The sequence below is a fragment of the Berghia stephanieae genome, chromosome 6 (genome assembly GCF_034508935.2).
Source record: "Berghia stephanieae isolate SIO BIC M18660-M18661 chromosome 6, UCSD_Bste_1.3, whole genome shotgun sequence".
Taxonomy (NCBI): Eukaryota; Metazoa; Mollusca; class Gastropoda; order Nudibranchia; family Aeolidiidae; genus Berghia; species Berghia stephanieae.
Genome location: NC_088365.1, coordinates 34088856 through 34107983, shown reverse-complemented (window position 1 = coordinate 34107983; position 19128 = coordinate 34088856). Strand labels below are relative to the sequence as shown.

Below are 19128 nucleotides of genomic sequence, written 5' to 3'. Positions count from 1 at the left end.
ATCATAGAGTTGACATTTTCAACACGTTTCGCTAAAACATTGTGTACATAAATTTCAATAAATTGGTTTGATTGTAGTAAAATTTCAAACTTGCATAATGCATAGTCTATCAGCTACAGGCTTCTAAACTTGTTCAGTTTTTTATTCTCGCACCCAATACATACCGTGATATCGTTAAAAGCAAAGCAGGGACATCTCTTTAATGTAATGTTATAAGCAGATTTCAAAATGAGAATAACGCTAGATATTATTTGCATAAATGTATATACAATGTCAAAAAGATACATGGAAGTATGACAACATATCTTTACCTGAATCAATCTCTTTAATGGAAATGTATGAAACAAATGGATTGCATTTAGTAATGAAAACTGAAAATGAGTCAACTATTATTCCCCCTTTTCTTCCAAAACTTCACTTTGCTTTAAAAAAAAAAAATAAGGGAAAAACTTTAAAAATCATAAATGGGGAATTAAAACTCACATTATCAGAAGTAAACAAAAAACAGGATGCCTTGAAAACCTTTGGGATATATTGCCGACTAGATTTTTTTTTTCTTTTAAAATCATAATGATGAATATTTGAACATTCCGTGAGTAAAATTCAAAATTGCCATTGATGCTTAATATTCATTCTTCATCTGGTACCATGTTGGAAGGTGTTTTTAAAAAAAAGTTATATTATAGAAAATCAAATATCAATTTTTAAAATAAACAAGAAAATTGGTGAAAATATAAATGACAGTCATAAACATCACAAACAATGCTTGTTGATGGGGAAATAAATGTATACATTCAAGTCGAATTATACGATCAGACCGAATTTTAATAATTAAAGTCGCAACTTGAATATTATAAATCTATTTTATTTATATATATATACCTATAACACTTTGTACAAGTAATTTGAAACAACATATATATATATATATATATATATATATCAATTGATAACTTTCAAACAAAACATATAAAGTTTAGATAGTTACCTTCGATAAAGTATAAAGCTTCATAGCCTTGGAGAAATGAGACTGCTTCAGCATGTAGTCAGCTCCAAGTTCAGACAAAGTTGTAAGGTCAAGGCCGATGCTAATAGCAAGGTCCTCTGCTACACTGGTCTCTGGCAGCACCAATGCAAGATGCAAGAACAGGCGCTCAGGTGAAACTCTGAAAAAAGAAGGAAAGTAAAATGAAAGCACTTTAAATATAAAATAATACTGAGGGTACAAACATAAAAAGCAAGAAGAAAGAATAATATTTTTTTTTTTTAATAAAAATTTTTTACATGGACTTGACTTGACTTAGATGCCTTTCGCGTCTCGACCGAAAGATCGGGTCGCCTTGGCTGTTTCCAGTATTTCCTGTGTGAGGTGTCTCCAATATTGCCGGTCCTCTGCTAGGGTTCTCAGATTTTCAAGGTCCCCTGCCGTTATGAGACTAATGCTTTGTCCAAGTGTTGTGAGGTTTTTGTTTAGGATCACAGGGAGTGTTGTGATCGGTCTTCCTCTGAAAAGGTTCCCGTGTTTTTGGAAGTATCCGGACATGGCTTGGTTTGCTGGTATGTTTTTGTCCCTGCGTAGTATGTGACCGAAAAGTTGCCATCGTTGTTGTAAAATGTCAAGGGAGATTGGTCTTTCTTTTGTGATCTTATAGAGTGATTCATTTGAGATCTTTTTGGGGGTATTTGATGTCCAGTACCCTTCTTAGCTGTGTGCGATGGAAGGCATCCAGATGTTCTTCTTCGGATTTTGTCAACGCCCAAGTGCCGCAGTTATACAGAAGTACCGGTTTTACAAGAGCATGGTACAGTTTCAGTTTGGTTTTTCTCTTTATTTTGTCACCTCTAATCCATACATTGGTGAGTTTACTGAGTGCGGCGTTTGATAGCTGTTTTCTTCTTTGTACATCCTCGGTGTCTCCAATTAGTGAGCCGACTTTCTTTGTTCTTTTCCATTCCTCTTTGTTCCTCGATATTGTTGTAAATTCGGTTTTATTGGCATTGACTTGGAGGTTATATTTCATGAGGGTATTTTGTATGATGTCTATATTTGCTGGTGTTGATCCAATAAAATCGACATCATCTGCATGGACAGTCAGCCAAATCATTACCTGGAACCAAATATCATATTGCAGCATAAATGCCAAGTTAATGACATCTAAATTGTTCACATTTGAGCACATCCTTGAAATAATGTAAAATTTAAATATTCAAATATCTACTTTCCTTTTTCTCAAAAAAGGGTTCAGGTATCATGTCCCTCCCATATCCAACAATAAATCAACCAAACATACATAATAATAATAATAATAGATCTTTATTGTCCATAAATAAGCTAAACACACACACACACACACACACACACACACACACACACACACACACACACGCACGCGAATTAAACAAGATTTAAAAAAAAAACCCAAAAAATTACACAAGACAATTATGAGATCAATCATGAATATGTAATTATTGATCATCATTATTAGCTGTTGTGTTGATCTATGAACTCCAGTGAGAAATTGTATGTCACAGACTATGAATTAATGAATATGTGTTCACAGCACCAAAATTTACAGTCCAAAAACACATTTTTCGGCAAAACTTAGCTTTCTTTAGAGTTAAAAAGTTAGCAGAAATCTTTGATATTCTATTCATTTAAAAAAGCTATGAAAAAAATAAAATCAAAGCACAACACTTACCGGGGTCTTACTTCATACAAAGAATTGTTAGTGACAATAATGCACCCATCTAACACTGTATGAACTCTGACAGGAATACTGAAGACTGCATTGTCAAGGTCAGAATTTTGGTCATGAGGATATCTACTTCCATTATCTTCTGATTCTAGCCACTTATTGTGCTCATTTTCCCGGTGTTCATGGAAATAGAATGGAAATCTCTTTCTCTCTACTCCAAGTAATGTTTCATCATCTGGAAGAAGAAACTCCTGTACCACAGATGCCGAGTCAAACTCCTGTTTATAAAATATAAATGGCATCTGTCAAATCATAACCAGTGTACATATAGAAAGATAATATTATTTTTAACATGTGTACTCATTTGTAATTATCACAAAGAATATAATTCTCTTTCAATACATATTTAATTGTTGTTAAGAGAGTTTAAAAAATACAACTCGCGGAAAACAACCTGGTTGTTAATTAAGACTTGAATTTTTTGAAACCATTAGTTTGAGGTCATGTGAAGCTAGAGATATAAACTGTCGTACAACAGAAAACTGCGAGTCTATCAACATTATGTTGACTAAGAGGGAAAAAAAGTGTATTTTGCACCGTCCCCAGTTTAACTTTCGACTGGTCCTTCATTGCAAATAATGTTACAATCATTGAGAAGGCTTTATGGATTAGCAAAACATTGTATCATGGGTGCCAGAAGGAAGAAGTGCTGAAACCTGAAACTAAAATCTCTACACTTTGCCAAACCTGAAAATGTTCCTACTGAAAATGCGGCCTAAACTTTACTCTTATTTCATCACCGTTTTTATACCATTATTAAATGATTACACAGCAAACATAATGACACAATGAGGAAATTAATTTGATTTTAAAACCAACTTATAATACATAGTGAAATACTCACAGTGCAGTTGAATCACGTTTTCGAATTTTTACAGATTCTATTAGGTTATTTTACTCAAAACACTGAAACCGGAGGTATTTGACTTCAAGATATCGAGATATCGTGAAACCAAAATTCCTGCATGAACCGGAAAACTGGCACCCATGCATTGTATTTTCTAAACCAAGGTAATGATCTGTGTGGGTTTGAATCAATAACAACAATATTTTACAAATGTAACGCTTTCTCATTTAATGTCACACAGTGCTGACACGACAAGTTTAGTGAGTACCAGGGGATTCCTAATGTTGCAACTTTGATAGGGTTAGAAAAGCATGAAAAAAGCCCTCGAACTCCATGGATATGAATGTCACAACGAATTGCCACGACACAAGAGATGCAAAACGTTACCCAAAAAGAACATTGAAGTTACCTGTTGATTTTCCCCTGAATTTTCAGCTTTCTGATTGGACAAGGCAATCAGCTTTCTGTCTCTGGAGTGGTTGATGGTAGTGAAGATGAGGACGTCGGTCAAAATGGCTCTATCTGCGTCAGCTGGAAGTTTGTAAACAAACAATGGGCTGTGTTCAGCACTGGGATCCATTACCTGTTGGTTGATATCAGGGTTTATGACATTTTTTTGTGATGATGATGATGCCTCAATGAAGTTGGTGAAATATTAAAATCACTTACAACAAGACAATTACCGAATATAACATGTGGCCAACTATGTCAACATGGTACTGTGTCAGAATGAACATGGTGATGAAAATTGAGTTAAAAGTCAAAATCATTACAATTAGAAAGTTTAAGTTTTTATATTAATAAAAAATTTAAGGAAAAAAAGTCAATCTCCTCAATTGAGTATAACTTACAGTTAAGCTTGAAATTGAATTTTTAATTCTCTCCTAATCGCTAAAAGCAATGCCATAATTATACTAATTGTCTGAGAACCCTAAATGTTTGCACATCATTAATCAATGGTCTTATGCACAGTATTTACAACGGTATTTAAGCAATTTAGATGTTCAAATAAATATAAGCATGATGGTGAAAAATCATTGCCATATCAAACCTGTAAAGTTGAAGTAGTAGCACAGTGAGCTGTGATGAAATGATGGCCCTTAGCATATTGAGGTCTAAGAAGAGTCGGGGGCTGAAATATTTGAAACAGTCTTGGACTGAAGATTATGTTATTCTCCTCTGAAATGAAAGGGAGTTACGAAGTAATTGCAAATTAAGAAAATGAACAGTTCGTTTTTTTTGTAACACAGATCAAAGAAAGGGAAAGAGGAGCAATAGTGTTGAGGTTCAGTTCTGTCCCTTAGAGACCAGACACAAGAAAAGGGAGGTAAGAATTACTCATGAGTGTAAAATAATATCATGAGGGCCTTTTGAAGTAAGAACTTTTAAGACTGAAAGGCTTCTCCAGAGAATGAATATAGGAAAAAAAGCATCATGAAAGATGCATGGAAAGACAGCATGGAAAAAGAAATGAAAGAATACAATTGATTGGCACACAATCTACAAGGGCTGAATTATCTATGGCAGATGTTTCATGTACCCAAATCTTCAAAAATTATTCAGGAAGTAAGGATGATTTTTAAATAGTTAAAAATCAATAAAGTTTAGATGAGTTAGAAGTATTTCTTAGACAGATCACAAGTTAACCTTGTTGTATAGAATCCCTCTTAAAGATACTGAAATACATCTACAAACGACTTACCAACAGCATCTAGAATAGTACGAGGTGGAATTGCCCTGCCTTCAATGTGGTCATATCCCATGTCACTCAAATCAGAATCTGGAGAAAAATGGGCCTCAGAAGTTCTCGTTTCAAGAAGAAGGTGCCATTGGTTCCCTGTGACTGTCGTAATCTGGAAAATGTCAACTAGATACTATCCATCTTTTTCTTTAAAATTTTGAGAGAGAGAGAGAGTGAGAGAGAGAGAGAGAGAGAGAGAGAGAGAGAGAGAGAGAGAGAGAGAGAGAGAGAGAGAGAGAGAGAGAGGAGAGAGAAAGAGAAGAGAAGAGAGAGAGAGAGAGAGAGAGAGAGAGAGAGAGAGAGAGAGGAGAGAGAGAGAGAGAGAGAGAGAGAGAGAGAGAGAGAGAGAGAGAGAGAGAGAGAGAGAGAGAGAGAGAGAGAGAGAGAGAGCAGTGGTGGGGTGGGGCAAATCTTCAAAGCATTACAGATTGACTTTTATAATAAGTGAAAGTAAAAATGTAAGATTAATATTTCTTTAAAGTGCCCTCCATATTAACTTGAAAAGAAATTCAATCAGTTGCAAACCTTAATAACGTAATTTAATTCATGTGTAAATATATAATGCTAAAGCCATTTTTTAAAAAGGAAACAAAATTAAATTTCAAAAAAAGGGGATTTATATTTAATATAAAAAAAAATTATTTTAAAATTTAGGGACCACAAACCGAGATGGCTAAGTGGATTGGACATTGCACTGTATTTTGGCAGACTTGGATGGAAATAATTTTTTGTATACGGTTCGCACAACTGCAAATGTCTCTCAATCTCAAGTCTTATATTTGAAACCAATTGAACTGTTAGTAAGCTAATATCCTGCCTGGATCAATGGAAAACCTTAACTTCCCTCCATGTCATTTTTGCATACTTTTTTCAGAGGCCATGGAATAAAAATGGCCAACATATCAATTTCTACAGGTGAGAAAAAGTTTGTAATATATTTAACAAACTTCAGTGCAAAACTTTACTAAGAGTCAAAACCAACAAAGCATTCAGAAAAGCAAAACTCAAAAGAGTCCACAATCAATAAACTGTGAAAATAGAATTACCAGCAGAGTTGTATTCATGTGACTGTCATCATAGGACAATGAGAGGTCAGTTACAGTTTCATCGAGTGTCAGTCGTGTCTCTGGTTCATTTCCTCCTAGTAAATTAATAAATATTATTTCACCAACCTGAAAGTGAGAAAAAGAGATGATGATAATATTATTTGTGATTTAATAAAGTTGAAGCTAATAATAATAATAATAATAATAATAATAATAATAATAATAATCATAATAATAATAATAATAATGTCCCAGGATCGAGTCCCGATCTAAGTGGTGCAAAGTTGAGTCCTTGGAAAAGACACTCACTACAGTCAAGTAGAACACACATACCTGGCCATTAACAGCTTTGTCTCTATCATAAAAAATGTAATATTTTTGCCTTGCAGAAAAATCGTGTCTCATCGCATCCTTTATCTTATGTGTTGCTACTGGCTAGGAATCTATTGTTAAGCGCTTTCAGTATGTTTTTTATCTATATTCGGTTGTTATTGTGTTCTACAATTGTTCATTATATATATTAATATATATATATATATATATATATATATATATATATATTGAATCGTGTTTGATACAAATATGGTAAAAAAAGTGCTCTACATGTAGTAATGGAGCGAATTATTATCTTAAAAAATATTTACCACAATGTTTGAGACAGTCTACATTAATGTTTCAGGCTTAATTTGCCATCGTCAGGACTGAGTTGTTTTGTTGACTGTTGTTGTTTCTTGAAGTGGTTCCGGTTTAAAGTTAATTAACAAGAACTTCCGGCGATGTGGACCGTACATCTCACTTTTCGTGTTGAGTGTGGCTTCATGAGGGTGTTTGATTATAGTATATTTCTCGTCCAGGCATAAGCTACATTGTTTTGATGTTGGTGTGTATCCTGTTGCTTTAGATAAAATTTTCCATGAAATGTTGTGGTCTAGTTTGTTGTCTTTTAATTTCCAAATATGTTCGCTGAGTTTTATGGATGTTTTTTTGTTAGTGTTTCTAAATGTTGAGGTGTGGAGGTTGTATCTTGTTTTGAAATTATTTTCCGTTAGTCCTACATATTTTTCTTGCTTGTTTGTTTTAGTTTCGGTGACTGTGGCTTGGTAAATTAAACTTGATTCTAAACATTGTTTGTTTAGCGGGCAATGTTCCTTATTTCTGCAGTTGCATTTTCTGGTGGGTGGGTTTTGCTCTTGTCGGTGGTTTATTAATATTTTTTTGTTGTGGCTTGAAATTATTTGTTCTATGTTGCGCATACACGAGTAGCTTATTTTTATGGTATTCCTGTTGATAATTTTATGTAGCTTGTGGTTTTTTGGAAAGTGTGTATCAATTAACTTCAGGAACTGCTGTCCTATGTTTGTGCTGACGTTTTTGTCAAAATGGGAAAAAAGCATGGGCCTTACTTAATAATCTTAACAATGAAACCCCGAAAACCAACCCAAAGCCCATGAAAACTACAGAAGGAACAATCGTAGATGACCAAAAAAAAGCCATGATCTTCAACAAATATTTTGCTTCAGTAAACAAGGCATCAAAAAGAAGTGAAAAGGACAAATAATTGATTAAAGACCTTAAACATCAAGAAAAGGCCCCAAAAGCTATCTCATATCTGTTCAAAGAGGGCTTTACCATGTCAGAACTTCACAGAGCTATGAAAAAACTCAAGTTAAGGAAATCCCCTGGACCAGATAAGATACACAATGAAATGCTCCTGCATCTTAGCGTGAGAGGTAAACAGATGCTTCTCAAACTTATAAATCTAACATGGGAGACAGGAATAGTACCAAGGGGATGGAAAAATGCTATTATAATTCCAATCTTAAAGAAAGATAAACCACCCGACGAAACGAAAAGTTACCGACCAATATCTCTCACCTCATGTGTTGGAAAGATCGCTGGGAGAATGGTAAATAACCGATTATACTGGTGGCTGGAGACATGTGGCCTACTAAATAAATATCAGGCAGGCTTTAGGATAGGGCAAAGAACAGAAGATCAATTGTTTAGATTAAGTCAAAAAATAATTGATGGCTTTCAAGATGGAAAACATACAGTCGCGGTTTTTGTTGATCTCCAACAGGCCTATGACAAAGTATGGAGGAAAGGGTTGTTATCAAAAATGATGGACTACGGAATTGATGGAAATCTCTACTTCTGGATTAAACAATTTCTCAGTAACAGAACAATCCAAACAAAAATTAATAACGGACTGTCAAACAGAGAAGTATTAGAGGAAGGTCTCCCACAAGGATCCTGCCTCAGCTGTACTCTCTTTCTTATTTTTATAAATGATCTACCAGAAGTATTACAGACAGAAAAGGCCCTATATGCTGACGATTTAGTTATGTGGTATACTACAAAGCACCTACCAATAGCCTCCAATAGAATAAATGAAGATTTAGAAAGCTTAAACACCTTCTGTGATAAATGGAAATTAAAAGTAAATTGCAATAAAACAGTCTACTCTATATTTACTAAGAGCCATCCTGTTTCCAAGAAAGAAATAACACTCTCCATCCAAGGCCATCGACTCGCGAAAGAAGAAAACCCCACATATTTGGGCATACAGTTAGACAGACAACTATCTTTGAACAAACACACTCAGAATGTAAAAATCAAAGCCACAAGGAGACTCCAGTTACTAATACGACTAGCCAGTACTAATTGGGGAGCAGACAAAAACTCGCTTCGACAACTCTATTTAGGCTATGTGCGTTCCGTCATGGACTACAATTTAGCCCTCCAAAATGTAGGTAGTAAAAACACACACAAAACCTTGGACAGAGTACAAAACCAAGCCCTTCGCTTCATCTCCGGTGCCCTGAGATCGACACCCACAGCAGCATGTGAAATACATACTAATGTGGAACCACTTGGACTTCGCAGAGAATCAGCAGTGCTTGAAATGGTTGAAAGATACAAACGAAAAGAGGAAAACCATCCAAACAGAATTCTGGCAGAGAAATGGAAACCAAGAACAAGATTAAAACAAAAATCCCTGCTACACATTGCTAACAACTTGAATGAAAGACACAGACTCCCAGAAAACAGAGAAAAATCTATTTTAATCAGTCAAAAACCTCTATACGCCGAACTAAAACTTCCAAAAATAAAGACTAACCTCGTAGAAGAAACAACAAGAAATAAAAACAAATCAGATATACAAACATTAGCAATGAAGACAATACAAGAATACCCAGACAACTGGATACATGTTTACACAGATGGATCTGCCCACAAAGGAACTAAAAATGCTGGGTATGGGTTTGTAGTAGAATACCCAGATAAAACCTGTGATAAAATCCACAATTCTTGCGGAAGCTCCTGCTCAAACTACGAGGCAGAGGCAGTTGCAATAGAAGCCTCACTGCGACACCTCTCTTCTGTTTTCCAGCTAAACCCTTCAAAACTTCAAAACACTGTCATCTTCACAGACTCCAAATCGGTTCTCCAAGCTCTCGATTTAGATAAACTCTCCTCAACGTTCAATAGTTTAAGATCTCAACTAGATGAATTCCTTACAACACACAGAGTAGACTTATCTCTCCAGTGGATACCGGGACATTCAAATATACCAGGAAATGACAATGCAGACAGACTAGCCAGACTCGGATCAACACTTTTACAACCATCATTTCCAGTATCCTTAGACACAGCGAAACAAATAATCAAAACAAATAAGAGAGAAGAATGGATGAACAGTTGGGCAATGAGCACCACGGGTAGATGTATGTTTTCCCATATGACCACTCCTGTAAAGACTGATTGCCTAAATAAGCTCAGAAGACACCAGCAAAGCATCATCTTTCAACTAAGAACACAACACATACCGCTCAACAACCATTTAAGCAAAATTACAAAAGACACATCCCCCTCAGCCCCCTATGTCAACACCCCAATGAAACAGTAACACACCACTTGCTTGAATGTCAACCTCTTGAAGATCTGAGATGCACATTCCTCCCACCAAATCCAAGCATCAGTAACACACTTTATAGTCACCTGGAACAACTACAAAAGACGTCTAACTTCTACGTCATGGCACAAGACCGAAGGGCTAGAGCTCAGGTGGTCGCTGGTTCGGATAAGTAAGTAAGTAAGTCGAAAGGTGGGTTGAACCAAGTAATGTGTCGTTTTCTTGTTTTACGTTCTTCACTTGTGTGTTGGGGTTTACATGAGAGGGAGGCGTCTGTGTATTCAAATGGTGTGTTGCATCCTGTCACAACTGCAACATACACACACATACATCGGCCTCTATAGAGATGACGGACTCGCTATAACCAATAAACGACCAAGAGCGAACGCAAACATCAAAAAACAAATCTGTAAAATATTCCAAAACAACAATTTGAAAATCACGATAAAAGCAAACAAAAAAAACAGTTGACTTCCTCGACATTAACATTCGACATAAAATCCAATTCATTCCAACCGTTCAGAAAACCAAACAACACCATTAGCTACATTAATAAAAACAGCAACCACCCCCGTTCTGTCATTGAAAACATACCAAAAAGCATAGCACTGAGGGTGAGAAAGCTTTCAGAAAACAGAGAGATATTCAACGTCGCAGCCACCCCCTACAAAGAAGCACTCACAAAAAGCGGATACAACACACCATTTGAATACACAGACGCCTCCATCTCATGTAAACCCCAACACACAAGTGAAGAACGTAAAACAAGAAAACGACACATTACTTGGTTCAACCCACCTTTCAACAAAAACGTCAGCACAAACATAGGACAGCAGTTCCTGAAGTTAATTGATACACACTTTCCAAAAAACCACAAGCTACATAAAATTATCAACAGGAATACCATAAAAATAAGCTACTCGTGTATGCGCAACATAGAACAAATAATTTCAAGCCACAACAAAAAAATATTAATAAACCACCGACAAGAGCAAAACCCACCCACCAGAAAATGCAACTGCAGAAATAAGGAACATTGCCCGCTAAACAAACAATGTTTAGAATCAAGTTTAATTTACCAAGCCACAGTCACCGAAACTAAAACAAACAAGCAAGAAAAATATGTAGGACTAACGGAAAATAATTTCAAAACAAGATACAACCTCCACACCTCAACATTTAGAAACACTAACAAAAAAACATCCATAAAACTCAGCGAACATATTTGGAAATTAAAAGACAACAAACTAGACCACAACATTTCATGGAAAATTTTATCTAAAGCAACAGGATACACACCAACATCAAAACAATGTAGCTTATGCCTGGACGAGAAATATACTATAATCAAACACCCTCATGAAGCCACACTCAACACGAAAAGTGAGATGTACGGTCCACATCGCCGGAAGTTCTTGTTAATTAACTTTAAACCGGAACCACTTCAAGAAACAACAACAGTCAACAAAACAACTCAGTCCTGACGATGGCAAATTAAGCCTGAAACATTAATGTAGACTGTCTCAAACATTGTGGTAAATATTTTCTAAAAATTATATATATATATATATATATATATATATATATATATATATATATATATATATATATATATATATATATATATATATATATATATATATAATAATAAAAATAATAAAAAATAATATGATGATGATGAGAATAATAATAAGTATTGCTGCTGATGATGATAAAAATGAAAACAAATGTAACAAATAAACAAACAATAATGTTATAATTTTCCTGCCTCCAAGTTCATTATCTGAATCAAATTATATTTCATTATCTTTATATTATATGTTTTTTATTTTGTAGTGAAAAGACTATTATTTCAGATTAAATTGGAGCTCTGATCACAAGTGATAGAGCAAAACTTCATACAAGGGGGTTAACAGCTACAATCCCATTTTGCCATTTAAACAAATTGATTTTTAACCCCCCCCCCCCCCCCCCCCAAAAAAAAAAAACGATGAAAATATGTAAACAAAAATATATCCAGAAACTGAGAAGAGGAAATCATTGACCGAATTAACATTTTGATAATAATTGAAATTTAAAAATAATAAAAACTTACAGATGTTGCAATTATTGCTATTTGTTTTCCCTCCAAAGTTTGCCACCAAACAGCGCAAGAAACAGAACCTATAAGAGAAATAACAAAACCAAAAGATTGTAGCAAAATTATATTTATAAATCTCTTATATATCAAACCATTGTTACTGTTCTTCAGTTAGAAATTGATATAAGATTATTCTTTCAGTGGATGATAATGAACAGCCTATACTTTAAAAAAAAAAAAGGAATTAATCCATCCTATCAAATCCGTACTGTTGCAGCATCAATATTGAAGATAAAATCAACATTTATGTAATGTTTGGTGGCGTTAGACTCTGTATCACAACAACTATGTCCTCCTGAGACAGAAATGTTTTATAAATGACAATCAAATTTTTTCACAACTGTCAGAATTTCTCAAACTGTCCCCAGAGGGAATCATATACAAATCGTATTGTACTTGGGGAAACAGGACTGAGTGTTTGCATTCAGCCACGTGTGGGGTAGCCAATAGCACCACTCCTGTCTTGTGTTATTTTTTTCGTAGTTTTTGATTGGGACAGTGGTTTGTCCAAGCATACTTTTAAAGAAGATCTTCAATGTTAACAAGTTGATTTCTGCCATCATGTTTGTTAGACTTTATGTTTTGTCATAATTGTTATGGGCAAATCTGCAGCCCTGCTTTTGGAATTTGTCAAGCTGATTTATGGCTTTCTCTGTCCGGGCGTCCCACACACTGCAGCTGTATTTCAAGCTGGGTCTTACCAGTGTGGTATCTCATCTCATGTAGTTCCATATCTGAAGCAGACGTCGGAGGTCATCTTCCGCCAAGCTCTTGCCAATTCTATTAAAGCAGCGCCACCTTTCTCAGCTTCATCTGTCCAAGTTCTTATCCCTTTCAAATACGTTATTCTTTGTCTTCCTCTTATTCTTTTTCCATTCATCTTTCCAGTCAAGGCGAGTATTTCCAAACCAGGGTGGCGGATAATGTGTCCTAAAAATTCCATTTGGCGTTTGATGATTTTTGTTATCAGTGATCTTTTTCTGTTTGCCATTTCTAAAATTTCTTCATTTCTTTTCCTTTCCATCCATGACACCCTCATCATTCTTCTGTAAAACCACATTTCCACTGCCTCCAGTCTTTTAACCATGGTCTTGTTTATGGTCCAGCTCTCACAACCATATAGCAGCACAGACAGTACATAGCAATCCAGGACTTTGATTTTTGTTTTCATGCTAATATTCCTGTTTTTCATAATTGTATGCAGCTGGTTGAATGCATTCTTTGCCATACCTATTCTTTTCTTGATACGGTTCTACTGGCAGAATCTGAACATGAACTACAAGAATTACTGGATGTTGTAGTCAGGAGTAGTGAAAATATGGGACTGGAACTGAATATATCTAAAACAGAATGTATGACGGTATCTAAAAATAATAACCCACCAGCCTGTGTAATAACAAGCAGAGGACAAACAATACAACAAGTTGAATGTTTCAAATATTTAGGCTTCAATGTAACATCCAATGGAAAATCAGATTGTGAAATAAAGAAAAGAATAGGTATGGCGAAGAATGCATTTCAGTGTGGTATAGCAATGGAAAAAGTTTAGCTTGATAGTGTTGTGGCAAATTTTGTCTATATGATGGATCCATGACAATTTACTGACTAATGTTACCCCCAGGTACTCAGCCTTTTCATATTCTTGAATTTTTAAAAAACATTAAACAAAATGCTTTCCAAAATGACATTCAAAACTCATCACCTTTTATATTGTCATGAAATCGGACTGTAACATCATCTGTCGCAAACATCTGGTTGACTGATGCCCCTGGATTCTAGAGAAAAAGGAGGCAAAAAGCAAAGAAGGAATGAAAAATTCAATTAATCAACGAGCACATTGAGTTTCGATCTACATACTCTTAAATCTTAAATATGTTCATTGTTATAACTATGTCAATCCATATACAAGTCTGTTTAAATAACTTAATGTGTTAATAGTGATTACATTGTTTTTCTATAATTATTCATTTACTTGACTTAAAGATAAGTATCGTTGATGAATCACAATATATTATCAATGTAAATTTAATGGAAAGTATTAGTATTAAGCATTCTTTCAAATGTCTAGACAAAAGCATATTTAATAGTAGTGAGCATGTAAACATCATACAGTAGAACACAGAAAAAAAGTAAATCTCATGACTGTGTGACCCCTCTGTAGAGGCAGTTGCAATGGTTGTCAGTGAAGAAGTGAGTTCAAAATTGCATACTCAATTAAGTTTCGACCCCAGATTATCTCAAATCCCTCGTTAAAGTACACAATCTTCCACATACTCTCATAATCCCATTGTGCCTTACCCTAAAATTATGATTTTCAATCGCCTTTCATTTACACTGCCTCACGGCTTTAGAACTCTCTATCCCTTCAAATTAAAAAAAAATCTGGATTTTTTTTTTCTCTTTCAAGAAAAATTTGAAAACAAAGTGTGTGTGTGTGTATGATATTAGAATTTAATAGTAATCGTGAAACCAAGAATTAATTATCAGGTGAGCAGTGGTTGAGCATGTGTGTGTTGTGAACATATGTGCTCATGAGCTATTAGTAATTCTAAGGGCCAACGAGCATGTTTTCAGTTTGGAAGTGGGTACGATATAAATGAATATTGTTTATCTAAGTTTATGCATTACGCTTTAATTATCTTGCCTATTATTATTTCAGTTTTTAAAATTATTTAAATTTGAATTAACAGACATTTCAATGCTCAAAGTGAGAAGTTAAATAAAATTTATTTTTAAAGTTCCATTTTAAGCATAGATTGATGGGCAATCCTACCACAAGTGCCAAAGCTGGAACTATGAAAAGCTTGTTAGATTTCTTGGTCACTATCAATAAAGAAGTCATCATAGGGTCAAAACACATCGAAACAATTTGTTCTTGAGGTAACCATGGTAACTGTTTGATAATAGGGGTGCGCCCCGTGACATCATATCGAAGAATTAGGTAGTCTGAAAAAAAAATCACAAAAAATGGGTTAATTCAGACACCTTGCTCTGATACAAATACCATTCTATTCATGGTGCCAAACAATCCATATTTATATATTAAATTACAGAGTTATGTATGGTTGGAAATCAAACAGTAAAGATGGGTACTGCTGGGTGGGAAGGAGGTAAAGAGGCATTAGTACAGGAGCGAGGTCCCTGTTTTACTTTTATGGAGATTGAGTTACCACCTTGGCTGTTCTTGATAAATAGTAGTCGTTAGCAGCTTTGGAGTTGTTTTAAAATGATAATGATATGACATTTAAGGCATTTTGGCTACATTTTTTTGGTTGCAAGAAAGAACTCCGATAACAGTAAAGCCTTGGAACACTTACTTTAAACAATCTGAAAAAGACCTGGGGGTTAACGTTAACACTGAACTTTATTTTTCAAAGCACATTGAGATCCAAGGCCAATAGAATCCTTGGACTCATTATATGGTCCTTTACATTTCTCAGTTTGGAGTCCATGAGAATGCTTTTTGCTTTAGTACGGCCTCACCTGGAATTTAGCAACTTAGTATGGTCACCCAAATATGAAAAGGACAAGAAGCTGTTAGAAGATAATACCGGGCATAAAAGATATGATAAAGGATGTGAAGAACGACTGAAAATGATTGGAATTATGAAATCTCCAGTATGGCTTATTACTTATAGGCTTTATACTTAGGAAGTGGTTATTCAGTATCAGATACTGAATAGTGCTTTGCCACTATTCAGTATCCATAAGGAACTCTTTTTTATAGAGAGAGTGAAAAGTGCGACAATCTCGGTTGAACTGCTGACCTACTTCCAGATTGAACAAGTGCAGTAACTGACAGCCCGATTCAAAGTTGTAAAAATATTTTGATCGAAATTTTTAAATTTCTGCTATCGTGCAATTAACATAGTTCAAAATATCAAAATAAGAGAGGCAGTCAAATACATTTTTTAATGTCTGAATAGACATGATTAAATGTCTCTCAAAGTTCAGTGACACCATGGCATGGTGGATATAAGCTGTTTGACTCTGAGCTTAAGGTTCGAGAGTTCAAATCCCGTTAAGGGTAACTTTTTTTTTTTTTTTCCCAATATTTTTTAAAAATTCCTTCTGTCTATTTATATTTTTTAAACTTTTGTTTTAATAATTTTATTTGCTTGAAATATACTTTAATGTTGATAATATACTATTGTTCTTTTATTATTATATTATTATTATTATTATTATTATTATTATTTATTATTATTATTATTATTATTATTATTATTATTATTATTATTATTATTATTATTATTATTACTACTTACTTACTATTATTATTATCGTTGTTGTTGTAATCGTCATCACCGTCATTATTATGATTATGGTTATGATTTTTTTTTAATCAAGTAGTTGGAGTAATTTAATCCGTTATCGATTTATTACGAATATCTTTTATGTGTTATCATCGCGTTGTTGTTTTTCATTATTGTGCTCTTCTATTGTTTATTACTTTTTAAAACCTTGCTTTTTTCTGTTGTTGTTGTTCTCCTTGTTGTTGTTGTTTGTTTGTTTGTTTTGTCATCTAAGACAAACCCGATTCATTATAAATTCATTTTTAATTGAGCGATGTACTTCCGAGAATTACTTGCCGTATTATATTGAAATTTACATGACAATAATAATAATAATAATAATAATAATAATAATAATAATAATAATAATAATAATAATAATAATAATAATAATAATATAATGATAATAATAATGATAATAATAATAATAATAATAATAATATTAATAATATAATAATAATAATATAATAATAATAATAATAATAAATAATAATAATAATAATAATAATAATAATAATAATAATAATAATAATTTAAATAGATACTGAATATTAGACTACAATTGACATCTATTTACTGAATACACGTGGTATTTTTATGGATGTTTCTTTTTTTACGAAACCTGCCAAAACACGCTGAAACCCGACAAAGTTATGGAAAGTAGGCAAATAATGGGGAGTGAACCTGGGACTCAGGGAAGTGTACACCATTGGGGAGTGAACCTGGGACTGGGTTTCGTTTTTAAAAAAAGCAATTACTTTTTTACGAAACCCGCCAATATCCAACAAAGTTATGGAAAGAAAGTAACAGTGGGGGAGTGAACCCGAGACTATGGTTTTTCGGCGGGTTTTGGCAGGTTTCGTAAAAAAGTAATTGCTTCATTCTCGTCTGGTACCCAACTCCCATAGTTCGGCTTCATTTCCCACTGGTATCCATCTTCCATAGTCCCAGGTTCATTTCCACTGATTTCCTCTTTTCACAGTCCCAGGTTCACTCCCAACCAGTGTGCACTTCCCGGTTCATTGCCCAATGGTGCCCACTTCCCATAACTTTTGACAATTTCGGTAGGTTTCGAAATAAAAGTACATTCTGAGCTCACTGTCCACTGGTATCAGCCTCTCGCAGTCCCGGGTTCAATCCTCATCGGTGTCCAAATCCTAGATTCACTCTCCACTGCTGCCTGCTTCCCATAACTTTGTCGGCTTTTGGCGGGTTTCGTAAAAAAGTAATTCCCCTCCCCCTTGGTATTGCTTTTTTACAAAATCCAGAGTCCCAGGTTCAATTCCCACAAGTGTACACTTCCCTGATTCTCAGGATCACTCCCACTGTTGCCTTCTTCAATAACTTTGTCGGATATTGCCAGGTTTAGCCGGGTTTTGTAAAAAAGTAATTGCTTTTATGTGAAACTCGCTGAAACCCGCCGAAAACCAGAGTCTCAAGTTCACTCCCCACTGGTGTACACTTCCCTGAGTCTCAGGTTCACTCACCACTGTTGCCTACTTCCCATAACTTTCTCGGATATTGCCAGGTTTTCGTCGGGTTTCGTAAAAAAGTAATTGCTTTTATGTGAAACTCGCTGAAATCCGCAGAAAACAAGAGTCTCAGGTTCACTGCCCAGTGGTGTACACTTCCATGAATCTCAGGTTCACTCCCCATTGTTGCCTACTTTCAAAATCTGTCGGATATTGCCGGGTTTCGTAAAAAATAATTGCTTTTATGTGAAACTCGCTGAAATCCGTCGAAAACCATAGTCTCAGGTTCACTCCCCACTGGTGTACACTTCCCTTAGTCTCAGGTTCCCTCCCCATTATTTGCCTACTTTCCATAACTTTGCCCGATTTTGTTGGGAGATGGCGCATTTCGTAAACAAAAAGTAATTGCTTTTTTTTTTTCAAAATCCGCCGAAACCCAGTCACAGGTTCACTCCCCACTGGTGTACACTTCCCCGAATCTCAGGTTCACTCCCCACTGTTGCCTACTACCATAACTTTCTCGGATATTGCCAGGTTTTGTCGGGTTTTGTAAAAAAGTAATTGCTTCTTTATGAAACTAGCTGAATCCCGCCGAAAACCATAGTCTCAGGTTCACTCCCCACTGGTGTACACTTCACTGAGTCTCAGGTTCACTCCCCACTGGTGTACACTTCACTGAGTCTCAGGTTCACTCCCCACTGTTGCCTACTTCCCATAACTTTGTCGGATATTGCCAGGTTTTCGTCGGTTTTCGTAAAAAAGCAATTGCTTTTATATGAAACACGCTGAAACCCGCCGAAAACCAGAGTCTCAGGTTCAGTCCCCACTGGTGTACACTTCCCTGAGTCTCAGGTTCACTCCCCACTGTTGCCTACTTCCCATAACTTTCTCGGATATTGCGGGGTTTTCGTCGGG

The 19128-nt window shown here is 35.1% G+C and overlaps 1 protein-coding gene across 4 annotated transcripts in view; it reads right to left on the bottom strand.

Moving 5' to 3' along the window:
• Nucleotides 1–19128, bottom strand: part of LOC144974925 (uncharacterized) — a 55170-nt gene that overhangs the window by 33723 nt on the left and 2319 nt on the right. The window contains exons 1-11 of one of the 4 annotated variants that reach the window (XM_078918441.1): nt 16079–16146; nt 15220–15392; nt 14149–14221; nt 12402–12469; nt 6391–6516; nt 5306–5456; nt 4655–4782; nt 4013–4186; nt 2700–2974; nt 989–1166; nt 312–323 (exon numbers count right to left, since the gene is read on the bottom strand). In XM_078918441.1, the coding sequence (XP_078774567.1) occupies nt 312–323; nt 989–1166; nt 2700–2974; nt 4013–4186; nt 4655–4782; nt 5306–5456; nt 6391–6516; nt 12402–12469; nt 14149–14221; nt 15220–15306 (1272 nt within the window). In that variant the 5' untranslated portion in view covers nt 15307–15392; nt 16079–16146. Of the gene's footprint in view, nt 1–311; nt 324–988; nt 1167–2699; nt 2975–4012; nt 4187–4654; nt 4783–5305; nt 5457–6390; nt 6517–12401; nt 12470–14148; nt 14222–15219; nt 15393–15929; nt 16056–16078; nt 16147–19128 lie in introns of those variants that run through there. The other 3 variants (XM_078918440.1, XM_078918438.1, XM_078918439.1) reach the window with 3 other exon arrangements.